Below are 14,304 nucleotides of genomic sequence, written 5' to 3' on the forward strand. Positions count from 1 at the left end.
CTATTATTGGCATTTGGGAAAAGCCCTGACTGCATCCTACAATCCTTTCCCTGTCAGTTTAACTAACATTACAGTATCTGTCATAAGTTGGAGAAGAAAATCCTCCACCTCCCAGGTTTAAGTAAAAAGGTCTGGAATGCAAGGCATCAGCCACTGGAAGCATTCAATAAGTGTTAGCAGTAGCATAAACAAGCCATAAACCATTAGTTAAACAATTACTATTAAGAATAACCTTCCTTCTGAATGAGCTGCATCTGCATTTAGGTCTTACATTAAAGACATTTAGTTGGGATAGTTTCCTTAAAGTCATCCCTGTGCTGGTTTTATTTCATTGACTTTCACTGTTCACATGAGTGCTTATCATGACTTTATATTTTAGTCTCTATAATGAGAACACATTGCACAGCAGCACAGAACTAAGCCTGGATTGGATTCCTGCAGGATTTTTATGAGCTTCTTGCTCAATAAAAGTTATCTAGAAACCAGAAAAACTGCATTAGAAATGGTGGAATTTAAGATCAACTCCTAAAACTAGCAGATCAAGTCTTATATCTTACATAAAAAATTTCTGTGTAGAACAGCATATTTTCACCTCTTGCGAAGAAATCTTAGGCCTTGACTACCCTGGCGCTGTACAGCGCTGCAACTTGCTGCGCTCAGGGGTGTGCAAACGTCCCCTCCCCCTGAGCACAGCGAGTGCAGCGCTGTAAAGCGCCAGTGTAATCAGCACCTGCAGTGCTGCAAGCTACTCCCCTCAGAGAGGTGGAGTACATACAGCGCTGCGAGAGAGCTCTCACAGCGCTGGCGGTGCGACTACACTCGCGCTTCACAGCGCTGCCACGGCAGCGCTGTGAATTCCCAAGTGTAGCCAAGGCCTTAGTAATCAGATTTAACAGCGCTCAGACTGATGAGGTTCTGACTAGGGCCTGGTTCTGATCTCAGAGGCGTGTAGGTTAGAAGTAGGCCCCAAATCTCTTGTCCCAATCATCCTTCTGAGCAAATAGGACAGTTTGGGTGGGAGGAAAGAGATTAAAGGAAGCTGCTGTATCCATGACACTTTTCTCCGTGTCTTCTGACCCCAGGAGGTTCTTTCTAAAGTTGAACAGGGAAAAGGCTCTGCAATGCAGGAGGAAATAAAGCCAGGAACAGGGCCGCTGAGCACTGGTCTCCACCAGGCCCCCAGAAACTTAGTGGGATTGCTCATGTAAAACACTGCTGACCCCATGTGCATTATCTTAAGCATAAAGAGACACTAAGTAGAAGAACTCTTCCAGCTTGGACAACAGGTATGTAGCAGTTGCCAGCAGACAGCTATAAAGAAGCCAGGGAAGTGAGGAGGCAATTGATTCATTTTGACCTTCAAACAGTTCTGGCTTTCTTTGGGCAGCTTAGTACCCTAGTCAAGGGAGGAGGGGGGGAGGGAAACGACCCATTCCCTTGGATTGATTAATCAGAACTAAGACAAAGTTCCCAAAGTTAATCCACTTAAGTAAGAAATGCTGTTACATTGATCATTAGAAGTCATTGCAATTTGTCTACTTAGATTGTAAATGTCATAAATCAGGCAAGTATCAGGGGGTAGCCATGTTAGTCTGTATCTACAAAAACAACAAGAAGTCTGGTGGACCTTAAAGACTAACAGATTTATTTGGGCATAAGCTTTCGTGGGTAAAAACCTCACTTCTTCAGATGCAGAGTGAAAGTTACAGATGCAGGCATTATATAATGACACATGAAGAGAAGGGAGTACTTCACAAGTGGCTAACCAGTGTTGACCGGGCCAATTCAATCAGGGTGGATGTAGTCCACTCCCAATAATAGATGAGGAGGTGTCAATTCCAGGAGAGGAAAAGCTGCTTCTGTAATGAGCCAGCCACTCCCAGTCCCTATTCAAGCCCAGATTAATGGTGTTAAATTTGCAAATGAATTTTAGTTCTGCTGTTTCTCTTGGAAATCTGTTTGAAGAGAAACAGCAGAACTAAAATTCATTTGCAAATTTAACTCCCTTCTCTCCATGTGTCAGTATATAATGCCTGCATCTGTAACTTTCACTCTATGCATCTGAAGAAGTGAGGTTTTTACCCACGAAAGCTTATGCCCAAATAAATCTGTTAGTCTTTAAGGTGCCACCAGACTCCTTATAAGTCAGGCACTGTGACACCTGCTGTATTTTGTATTGCACCGAGGACGCTGTTGCTGCTCACCCTTTTCCGTTACAGTTAGTTTATATTTAACCTCTGTCCTTGCAAAGCAGGACCCTGTGAAGCCATGTTGGCTACTTGTTTTTTCTGTCCTTTCTCAGAAGAAATTTAGTCTGTTGTACTTTAGCTATATTTCCTTTCAGGTGAAAATCCAGCAGCTGCTGCTAAGTTCAGACAAATTTCCCACAGGCCCTGCTTTGGGCAACAAAAGCACATTTGGACATATATGCCTTTCCACAGCCTACCAGTCTCAGCTGAGAGAACAAGGAGGCAAATAGGCACTGGAACTGGGAGCAGGGACACAAGTTCATTGCTTGCTCTACCCCATAACAGAACAATTTCCAGTCGCTCTGAATATAATCATTTATTTATCTTTACAGTGATGTAAAGAATGGAAGAATGTACAGGTGTTTTCACTCAACAGCAGTATAAAAATCTGTTTATATACATTGAGTCACAATAATCTTTAATTCTCCTGATCCATCCTTGTTCTCCTGATCCATCATTATTATAAACCACAGGAAAAACAAATATTAAGTACAGGCATTATAATTCCAGTAGGTTTGCAACCTAGCGTCAAAAGCTCAGCTTTAGTTTAAGGGTACAGTTTGATATTTTAAAAAAGACTATTTTAAGTCGTAGGACACAAAATAAAGTTTGTTTTTCAAATAAGATATATACATCAAAAATAGGAGTCTAAAAAGGCATTGGTTTTAATGCTATTAGAAAGCTATATAAATGTGCATGGGTCCATTTCTTCTTACAATGAAAGACCGAAGGAGAAAGTGCCTTTGTTTTTTTTTCGGAAATTCCTCCTGGGACAAGTCAGTTAAAGTACCTGTAAGTTAGAGAGAGGGATAAATAAATCAAAAGTAAAACTATTTCTTTGGAGAAATGATTGGTTGATCGTAATTTAAATCAGAACAACTTTGTTGAAACATATTGCTATGTTTCAGTCACATTTCACATTAAGGGCCCACTTATAAATACTTGACAAAAGGCTAATAAATAATTGATGTTTTAATAAATGGTTAATCAACTGTTACAGTCCAATAGGTCAATAAGTTACTTATAACCACCTTAAACTGATGCACTTATAACCATCTAACTTTACTCACATATATAACATGTTTATAACATTGAACCCTCTATAAACTATTTATGAATATACTCTTAAATGTGACCTGCATTTCTATGGCATTTAGTGAATTGCTCCTTAACCTAATTTTTCTTTTTTTTAATAAATAGCTTCCATTTTTATATATATTACATAATATATAAAAGTTAATCTCAATAGCACTTTTTCTTCCAGTTTAAAGTTTTTAAGCAACCAACCATATACACAAACTGATCACTTATTCAAAAATCCTACTTAAGTCTGCAGTTAAAATGGCTGTTTGAAGAAAACAGAATAGAAAGATAGCATGCCGGCTATGTATATACAAAACATATCCATTTTTGATGAAACTACAAAAAGGTCTATTATTAAGTTTAAATAAGACAAATTTCTGCAGAATTAACTAATGAAAATAAGGATCATCACTATAAAACACAATAGGTCTATGTTATAACCTCATTAATATCCATTTCAAAATAATTATTTGTTAGACAATAGACATTTCATACTACTAACCTATTTGTTTCTTAACTCTATAACTTTGAAGTTTTGCATATATAAAGAATGCTAAAGTTCTCACATTTGTCGACCCTCTAGAATATACATAATTAAGGTCTCACTATATGGAAACTTATTAACAGCGACAACTGACAGGGACTGCAAATTCAATGGCAAATATTTGTACCCTGAGCTAGTTAGGAAGATTTCAATGCACTGGAGAGCAGCAGGACAGCCACTAGTCTATTATACAGACCAACCAGATAATGTCCCCTCACACAATCCAAATCAAATTCATATTTATGTAGCACCAACATTGTGCTAGCTGCTCAAAATATTATAAGTAAATAATAGGTACTGTTAAAACCTACAATTTTATAACATTTTTACATAATTGTCTGCCTTTGTGCAAGCTTAGGGCAACATGCACACACACTCCACTGATGAGTAGGAGAACTGTGAATGAAGGAGAGCAGAATGTTGACATCAAGATCTACCGTGCAAATGTGAGCATGGTTCTAACGTTAATGATTTCCTCTCCCAGAACAATTCCATCCACTAGTCCTCAAATGGTTTACTAGATCATTGAAGTGGCTCAGTGTCTATATGCCACACCCCATCTAGTTCACTTTGGATTTTTAGTTTTACATAAATATGATCACTTCCTAAGCTACATGTTGAACTACTTGACAGCAGTCTCTCCTTTGGGTGGGCATGACTGTCAGTGTCTACATCAGCAAGTGTATTAATATGCCTCAACAACTTTTTTGACTAAACTCCATGAAATGAAATTGACTGATTTTAAATTTCTCCAAATTGGAGGGCTCAGAGCCAATGTGACCATCTCACACAAGACTACATTCTTGTAAGTTATTCTTCTGCTTACTTTTTAAGGAAAGCTCACGTCTCAAAGTTTGGATTGTTTCCTGTACTCAAGATCCCATAGTGAATGAGTACCAACTTTCAGAATTTTAGCTCAATAGGAACATGGGAATTCGTTGTCATCCTTCTGGATAATTATTTCTAAAAGGGTTTAGCAAATACTTGTACAGATCAACTTAGTAACAACCTTGCATGTAAAGCAATAAATTCAAGCTATTTTGGACGAGAGAAATGGGAGTGCTTCTCCTTTGGGAAAGTGAAGGAAACTATTTTGGTATATGCTCTAGAGAAGAACGTTTAGGATGGATGAGACCATTTTGAGGAAAGAAGTTAACAGCAGAAACAAAGTTTCCATTCTTAAGTAGAGCAGGTATAACTTTCCTTCCATAGAGGGTTGCATGTGTACACTGCAGATACAGTGTACAGCCTAGTGGGATTGCTCTAACTGAACTTAACTGCCAAGCTGAGAGCAGTGGGGTGGAGGGAAATAGAGAGTCACTGTGGGTTTGTCTACATTGCAGTTAAACACCTGTGGCTGCCTCGTGTTGGCTGACTTAGGATTTCATGGCTTGGGCTACAGGGCTGTTTACCTCAGGTGTACATGTTCGGGCTTGGGCTGCACTCCAGGTTCTGCGACCCTTGGGACCCCCAAGCCTGAGCCCAAACGTCTACACCACAATTAAAAGGCCCAAATCAGAAGACACAGGCCAGCCGCAGGTGTTTAGCTGCAGATTTTTTTTAGGCCACATGTTTTGTGGGGATAGTGTGTCATTTCTATTAGACTGGATATGGAAAAGCTAATTCTCAAGATAGCTCTGAAAAGAGAGGGTCTAAATCCTGCCTGCTTGCTACACTTCTGAAGGCTCCTGAAAAGGCGCACAGCCCTTGAGCTGCCCCCAACTACACAGCCTCCAATGAATGCAGGAGAAAAGAAGAGAAGGCAACAGAGAAGTATCTGAGTGCTTACAAAAATATTTATAAAATTTGTTAGAAGAGGTGATGTGAGTAGAACTAAGCAAAGGAGGAAAAGTAGGATCATAGTAATTCATTTAGATTGAACAAAAATTTCATGGTGTCGACTGCTGGCTGGATCCCAGCCCTGAAGGCAGAGCCACCGCCACCAGCAGCGCAGAAGTAAGGATGGCATGGTATGTTATTGCCACCCTTACTTCTGCGCTGCTGCCGGCAGAGCTGGGCCCTCAGTCAGCAGCCGCCACTCACCAGCCGCCCAGAAGTAAGGGTGGCATGATGTGGTATCCTTTTGAACTGCTGCTGGTGGGGCGCTTCCTTCAGAGCTGGGATTCTGGCCAACAGCCACTGCTCTCTGGCTGCCCAGCTCTGAAGGCAATGCAGAAGTATGGGTGGCAATACCACAAACCCTCTAAAATAACCATGCGACAACCTCCCCCCCCCCCCCCAGCAACTCCCTTTTGGGTCAGGACCCCCAGTTTGAGAAATGTTGGTCTTCCCCGTGAAATCTGTATAGTATAGGGTAAAAGCACACAAAAGACCAGATTTCACAGGGGGAGACCAGATTTCAAGGACTGTGACGCGTTTTTCATGGCCGTGAATTTGGTAGGGTCCTACCTATGAGGAATGACTGAAAAAAACTGGGCACATTTAGTCTTGAGAAAAGTTTACTGAGGGGGGACCTGATTTCTTCTTCTTCCCTTTATCCCATCATGTGGGGTTAGGTCCTCATACAAGCATCTGCCATCTTCACTTGTCCAAGGCAGCATTAAGGTCTACCTGCTTACCATCATCTTTGATGCAATCCATCCATTGCTTCCTTGGCTTTCCTCATGGTCTCTTTCCTACCACCCTCTCCTGCCACTTACCAGATCCTCTTCTTTCATCCTCTATATGTGTCTGAACCAGCAAAGTTGTGCTTGCTGGATTTTGTCAGCTATGTAACAGACTCTGATTTCCCTCCTAAGGCTTTCATTTTGAAATCTGTCTCTTTGTAGAACTCTTTTTATAGCATAGAGACATCTCATCTCAAAATACCTGCAGGCATTGAACCTGCCATCTCTTTACTGCCGTGGTTCTGTATCACAGTGCATTGTGGGGCAAATCATTGTTCTATATTGTTAGGCCTTCCGTTTCAGTGGCATATGCTTGTCATAAATAACACCTGAGATGTTATTCCACACTCTTCCAGCACTGCCCTGTCTGGACTGTATCTCAACGTTCAAGCTTGCTGTCTTCCATAAACCAGTCACCATGATATTTTAACTGGTCAGTCTGGTTTAATTGTCCTCCATTAATATTTACATCCACCTTCCCTGTACAGTCTCTATTGACCCACATGATATCAGTCTTAATTATGTTCAATTTCATACCTATGCCTGCTTAGTTGGTCATATCACTGGTTTACTTTTTCTTGTAGGTCTTGTTTCCTCTAGGGGGACCTGATAACAGCCTTCAAACATGTATAAGCGGTTATAAAACAGACAGTGATCAATTATTCTCCATGTCTACTGAATGTAGGACTAGAAGAAATTGGCTTAATCTGCAGCAAGGGAGATTTAGAAAATTTTCCCTAATATCTAACCTAACTATGAGGATATTTAAGATCTGGAATAGGTTACCAGGAGAGGTTATGGAATCCCTGTCATCTGAGATTTTTAAGAACAGGTTAGACAAACACCTGTCACGGAGGGTTTAGATATCCTTGGTCCTGCTTCAGCACAGTGGGATGGTCTCGAAGACCTCACAAGGCCCCTTCTAGACCTAGAATTAGAACCCTCTTGTCCTGTGGCATGGGAAGTTATTTTAGAAAAAAACACCAAATACATTTTTATAAAAGAAAAAAAATAGAACTGGATGAAATGTAAGCCCCTTGTAATTCTGCAAATTCTGTACGTCAGATAATGGTTAGGGACAAATGAAATCCAAGGAGGAGGAAATTATGAACTCAAGCAATTTTCACCAAAAAAGATGGAGAAAACATTAATTTTTGTAGAATGTTCAAAAATAAGTTGAAGCCTTACATGTTAATGTTGCAGAATTTGACCACTGTTTTGCATCAATACCCACTTTCTATTCAAACAGACTATTTGCATGAGTAAGGGTTTTCAGGACTGTGCCAAAGAGTCACATTTTCCACTTCTGTTGCACTGGTAGCCTAGACAGCATATTTCTGATATTCTGTGTTTTAGCATGCAGGTAGAGGTAGCAATTTAGTATTTTGTCAGCCACAATGTATGTTCCTTCATACTTGTATGGGATGAAACAGGGCTCAACTTTTGAGTGAGATGTAAGTGCCCACTGGGTGACTCGGTGACAGTGTTAAGATGAACGGCTGTTAAGATCAACACTGCTAATAACTACGAAGTTTTCCTATCTCATAGAAAAACCACCTGGAGTTCTGGCTTTACCTGATCATTTTCTTATGCATCATCTCCACTGTCCAATTCCACATCCATATCTTTTGTTGTATCAGCAGCCCGCGACAAGATGTCTGCCATAAGTGCCTCCTCCAGTTTTTTACGCACCTGTTGCACCCGTTCTTCTTGCTTTCTGTTTCAAAAACAGAGTGACAAACATTTGAAGCAATAGCAATCCTGTGTGTATATTAACATAGGACTAAAACATTTGCCTAACCTTCACTCAGAAGAAAAGGTTTTGCTAGGGTATTTAGTCTGAACAGAAACATTTTAAAGCTGAAGTAATGATTCCTACTACACAACTGACTTTCACAGCACCAGGTAAAAGGATTTTTTGGATTTCTTTGTGTGTACTGTAAATATTCAGCCACCAATTTAGCTCTCACAGACCCATCACTCAAAAACATAATTGCATAGGTTCTCAGGGCTCATCAGTTGTGGCACAATAATACACAACCTACTTTATCACAATATGGAACAGAGGAAAGAACTATAAGTGCTCTGCCAGACTACATTATTTTTTCTGAGGTTTTACCAGTACACCTCTACCGCGATATAACACGACCCGATACAACACCAATTCGGATATAACGCGGTAAAGCAGCGCTCCGGGAGGGATCGGGGGGGGGGGGGCAGGGCTGTACGCTCCAGCGGATCAAAGCAAGTTCGATATAACGCAGTTTCACCTATAACGCGGTAAGATTTTTTTGCTCCCGAGGACAGCGTTATGTCGGGGTAGAGGTGTATATATAAATTCTTCCACAGCAAGTGTAAAGCACCTTCCAAGTATTTGTTTCTAAAGTAGATGTTAAAAGCACTACAGAAATCATGTTTTTTGAGATGACAGTTCAAACTTTTAGTCCACAAATATGAACTCTACTTTAGAGAGTTATAGTTGATGGGAAAATTCCTCTAGGTTCTAAATGTCACTCCACACCTGAAAACATTTTTAAAATAGCCACTAGTTTACTAAACCCCATACAATATATTTTATTACCCATCTAACTTGTTCTGAGCAAAAGTTAAAAGAGAATCAACATAATGAAGACCCCAAATCTAAGTTTTGCAAGTGTTAAGAGGACTGTATAAAACCCAATTTAAACAGATAGTTACTGGAGTTTTAAATTTAGACGAAAGTGGGTTAATATTCAAACATTCCCCTGACAGGTCATGAATCCAATCACCACAGCTGGAAACGATAAAGTGAAAAAACACACTTACAATTGACTGGTCTTGTTTAATTATTCAACCTGAGTATAATGCAACAAAACAGTACAGTGACTTTTTTAAATTTTATATTATCAGAACTGAATAAACTGAAGTGCTAGCACAACAGGCAAGATTTTAAAAGTATAGCTTTTATCTGGACATTGTCTCTAATCAAAACTATTTCAAGTTCTATTCCGACTTCAGATAAAAACGTTAGTTCAAAAAGCAGTTTGATGCTACAGAGGAAGCTGCTAAACAGACAGCTGTGTTAATTTCAGTTTCATTTAAGAAAACAAGCCACCAATACACAGACAATTTACATCTATTAGACATAAATATTTTAAAACAAATTGGATGAAATTCTGTCTTGTGCCTTGTAGAGTTTTGCAAATTTTAAGAGAATGTTACAAAACCCAATTTAAACAGATCTCTTAGTGCCTCAGCATAGAGCTGTTAGCCCAGGGGGAGGGTGACACTGAAGTGTCTACCCCCTCCTGATCCTGGGCTGCTCCTGAAGGCTGGAGGAGCCCCCAGCATAAATTAGACAGTCCTGGGGGTCTAAATTACAGAAACCTCCCTATACTGCCTTATGGACTTCAGTGCTGTGGCCCCACCCCTAGCATGCCCCTTCTGGACTCCGCCCCACCATCAGTTCCTGAGGCGTTACTCAAAAGGCAGTCTTTTGTCTGTCTTCTGCAGTGCCTGAACCAGGGGATTCTTTCCCTGGATAGATATGGGGCTTTTAAAATCCTTTATGTTGCTCTGGCCCTGGCATGAAGATCTCACTCTGCATTAACCTAGGCACTTTATTAAGCCACAACCTACATATGGATACAATGTTAGACAAGTTTAAGATGCAATAAGCTTCATTTCATGTTTTATGTCAAGTTCACACTGTCGGTGAAAGAAGGTCTTGTTAAAACTTGATTCAATATCTTTCTGTTCAGCACATCACATTAGGTTGGACTTTAGCAGTGTTGGGTACAGTAACAATACTAATTAATGTGATTTATTTTTAAGCAGAGTGCAGGCAATATGAACTAGCTCTCCAAAATATAGGTCAGGAAATTCAGGAGATACAGCCCAGTTAGTTTCTCTTACACTAATTTTACATTGGTGTAGTTCCATTTCCTTCAGATTTTCACTGCTATAAATCAGAGCAGAATCATTCAGAGTCCAGTGCCTTTCCAGATCCTCTGATGATGGCACTCTATGCCTTATAACCACAGCCTTGCTTAGGAAGTGTTCTCACTTGAGCAGTTCTGATCCCTGAAGACTATTTTTCTATACTTTCTCCCCACATTTTCCAGTTAAAATTTCTTAGGTGAAAATTTTTCATTTTCCCATGGGAACTTTTGAACAGATTCAAAACAAGAATGTTAGTTTCAAACTGACACTAAAATCAAAATGTCATTTTGTTTTGCTTTGTTTTTTCAAATTGAAAATGACATTTTAAGTCAAAATGAAAGAAATTTCTCATTTAAATTCCAAAGTGTTTCTCTGAAACAACAAATTTCTTTTTGACGTTTCCCCACAAGAAAACTGTAATTTTGCATCAGAACGGACGTTTTTCTGTGAAAACTTTCAGTTTTGACAAGATCATCTTTTCAGCAGGAAAGCATTTGCACAAAAAATGTATACCTAAAAATCGATGGAGCTTGTCAAAGGTAGAAGCCAATCTGGACCATGAGAAATGTGGGCTAGATGGATCTACAGAGGATCCAGTGCCTTTGTTTCCATTTGCGGTGGCGGCAAAGATACTAAGAAATCTGCCTCAAGCGAACATGGAAGCAGGAGACCTGTGAGGATGTCACTGGAGCTGCTCAGCTGAACAGATGCAATCCCTAGCACTCCCCAAAGTACGTCCCCTCTCTTCCACGGGGAGCAAGAGGAGAACAAAACAAAGCAGCAGAGGTCAGTAGAAAAGCTGATGTAAAAGCAGAGGCAAAACTGTCTTTTTACCCTAATTTTCATAATTCTCTCTAGCATCTTGACTCAGGCCTGGTCTACACATTAAAATTAGGTCAGCATAGCTCTGGCGCTCAAGCGTGTGAAAAATTCACATCTCTGAGCGCCGTAGCTATGCCTACGTATCCCCTGGAGTAGATACCGCTAGTCGACAGAAGAATCCTGCCACTAGGAAAGGTGGATTACCTACAGTGATGGAAAAATCCCTTCCACTGCTGTTGGTAGCGCCTACACTAGGGTGCAACAGTGGCCGTAACTGTGCTGCTGTAGCACCCATAGACATGGCTGGCCGGAGAATTGATTACTCACACGTAAGACCTGGTGTAAGTCATGATTTCACAGAGTGCATGGAAATCATGAAAATACCCCCAAAACGTGATTTTTCAATATTCTCTAGGGATGAAAATGTACATAATACAATGAATTTCATACAAAAAAAATCACCGTAGCAAACTGTACAGTCTGTACACCATAGAGTGCTGTATGCATGTGTAGCATAGATTCATAGATTCATAGATTATAGGACTGGAAGGGACCTCGAGAGGTCATCGAGTCCAGTCCCCTGCCCGCATGGCAGGACCAAATACTGTCTAGACCATCCCTGATAGACATTTATCTAACCTACTCTTAAATATCTCCAGAGATGGAGATTCCACAACCTCCCTAGGCAATTTATTCCAGTGTTTAACCACCCTGACAGTTAGGAACTTTTTCCTAATGTCCAACCTAGACCTCCCTTGCTGCAGTTTAAACCCATTGTTTCTGGTTCTATCCTTAGAGGCTAAGGTGAACAAGTTCTCTCCCTCCTCCTTATGACACCCTTTTAGATACCTGAAAACTGCTATCATGTCCCCTCTCAGTCTTCTCTTTTCCAAACTAAACAAACCCAGTTCTTTCAGCCTTCCTTCATAGGTCATGTTCTCAAGACCTTTAATCATTCTTGTTGCTCTTCTTTGGACCCTTTCCAATTTCTCGACATCTTTTTTAAAATGCGGCGCGCAGAACTGGACACAATACTCCAGCTGAGGCCTAACCAGAGCAGAGTAGAGCGGAAGAATGACTTCTCGTGTCTTGCTCACAACACACCTGTTAATGCATCCCAGAATCATGTTTGCTTTTTTTGCAACAGCATCACACTGTTGACTCATATTTAGCTTGTGGTCCACTATAACCCCTAGATCCCTTTCTGCCGTACTCCTTCCTAGATAGTTGTATTGTGAATAGATCTAAATGCAATCTAGGTGGGAAACACAAGAAAATGGATGTCTCTAAAAGGCTAAAAAGGTGTCTGCACCGATCATGTGAAGCAGTATCAACCAAGAGTTTTATACACTGATGCAGGTCAGCTCTTCTGTACCTATTGTAGATGACTACCAAAAAGTGTCTTGACAGGCATTTGCCAAAAGAGAAAGGCACAAACCCAAAGTGAAGCAAATGCTTTACTTGGGAAGAAAAAAAAATTGGGATTTTCTTGTTTCAAAATTCCACTGAAAACACACAAACATGTAACTCCCTAATTTGATTAACAGAGGTGTTTATTTGCACAAATATCCCTCCTAAAAAACTGGACAACCAAAACCTATGGGAATTCTTCAGACAGAATGTAGCAAATGATGGAGCAATTCCTTCATCAACTCAGCTGTGACCTAAAGTGTCACAAGCAGGAGACTATGGTGAAGCAGCCTAGATGCTTGTCCGTGGCCACTGACCTATCAACTGGTACCCAAGATCAGTTGTGTTACATATTTTATTTGTTTTGCAAGGCCTAAATGTTGAAGACACATCTGACTTGGAACTGAAAGCTGTCCTCGCTGATCCAATTTACCTACAGTCTGTTAATTACAACATCATTGCATAAACTATTGCAAGTGCTTGAATACCTTTGAGGTGGATTTCAATGGTATCAGTGCATTTCTCTCTGATAACGCATCCTATAATCAACTGCTTCAGAGATTAATGCCTAACTCAGTTCATCTTACCTGTAATGCTAGTGATATCTGGAGGCCCAGTTTACTAGATGTTGACAAGCTAATAGGCAACAGTCAAAAAGGTGTTTAAACATTGTCTGAGCAGAAAACTGTGTTTTAAAGAGCAATGTGCAAATCACAGTCCAGGCTGTGGGTTCAAATCTTCCTATAAAATTGCCCCCTAACCCAGGTAAGTGAAGATGCGGAAGCTGGTATGCTGCTACTGAACACCATGCACAGTATATTACTTTTTACTTCCGTTTTGTGGAGGAGCAAATGAAAATTACGCCAAACACAGAAGTGTTAACGGAGCTGAAACCTCTGTTGAACCATTCAGAAAAGTTACAGATTCAACTTGACTTAATCGCGAGGAATGGCAAAGAGCTTGTTGATTTAATCAAATAGTTTGAAAGCCATGAGAGTTGAGTTAATCCATTATACAATAAAGTTGCTGACTTAATACACATCGAGCACTTACAGGTGAGCAACACAGCAGCAACACAGGGATTCAAAACCAATTTATTAAAACTTTTATGGAAATTGCCAACTTAACTTACCAAAGTAAGTTAGCTTTTTCTTAAAGATCAGTACTTTGTACAGATGGAAAAGCAGAACAGCAATGCAAAAGTGCCCTCTGCTGGTGATTATATGAAATATTAATTACACATAAGCAGCTTGCAATTATTCATAATTAAACCTCTCTTCCACCAGGAAGAAAAAGTAAAAACCCTGACTTTAAGTTACTTGACATTCTTGCTGCAAGTTTCCTAGTCAAGCTGAAAAATGTTTAGTCCTGAATTCTAAAGATGTTATATAACTACTTTGAAATGCTTTTGTAAGTGATACTTTATGTTTTTAATTTAAGGATTTTGGATTGAGTTTCGAATATGGCTGCATTTCTCTCTTTGGATCAAATAAAATGTGAGGTTGCCTGTTATTAAATAAATATCTTTCCCAGTTTCAATGAATTCCTCTTTAAAAAAAGAAGAAAGAAAGAAATAGAGTACAGGTTGGAGGCAAAATACTGGCTCTACTGAAGTCAAAGGGAGTTTTGCCATTCTTCAATGGAGCAA

At 40.0% G+C, this 14,304-nt stretch overlaps 1 protein-coding gene across 1 annotated transcript in view; it reads right to left on the reverse strand.

The window, feature by feature from the left end:
- Window positions 1-3,005: 3,005 nt before the first annotated feature.
- Window positions 3,006-14,304, reverse strand: part of MBD2 (methyl-CpG binding domain protein 2) — a 57,998-nt gene continuing 46,699 nt past the window's right edge. The window contains exons 6-7 of the mRNA XM_034773999.1: window positions 8,079-8,220; window positions 3,006-3,039 (exon numbers count right to left, since the gene is read on the reverse strand). Of these exons, the coding sequence (XP_034629890.1) occupies window positions 8,091-8,220 (130 nt within the window). The 3' untranslated portion in view covers window positions 3,006-3,039; window positions 8,079-8,090. The remainder of the gene's footprint in view (window positions 3,040-8,078; window positions 8,221-14,304) is intronic.

This window comes from Trachemys scripta, chromosome 6 (assembly GCF_013100865.1).
Source record: "Trachemys scripta elegans isolate TJP31775 chromosome 6, CAS_Tse_1.0, whole genome shotgun sequence".
Taxonomy (NCBI): domain Eukaryota; kingdom Metazoa; phylum Chordata; order Testudines; family Emydidae; genus Trachemys; species Trachemys scripta.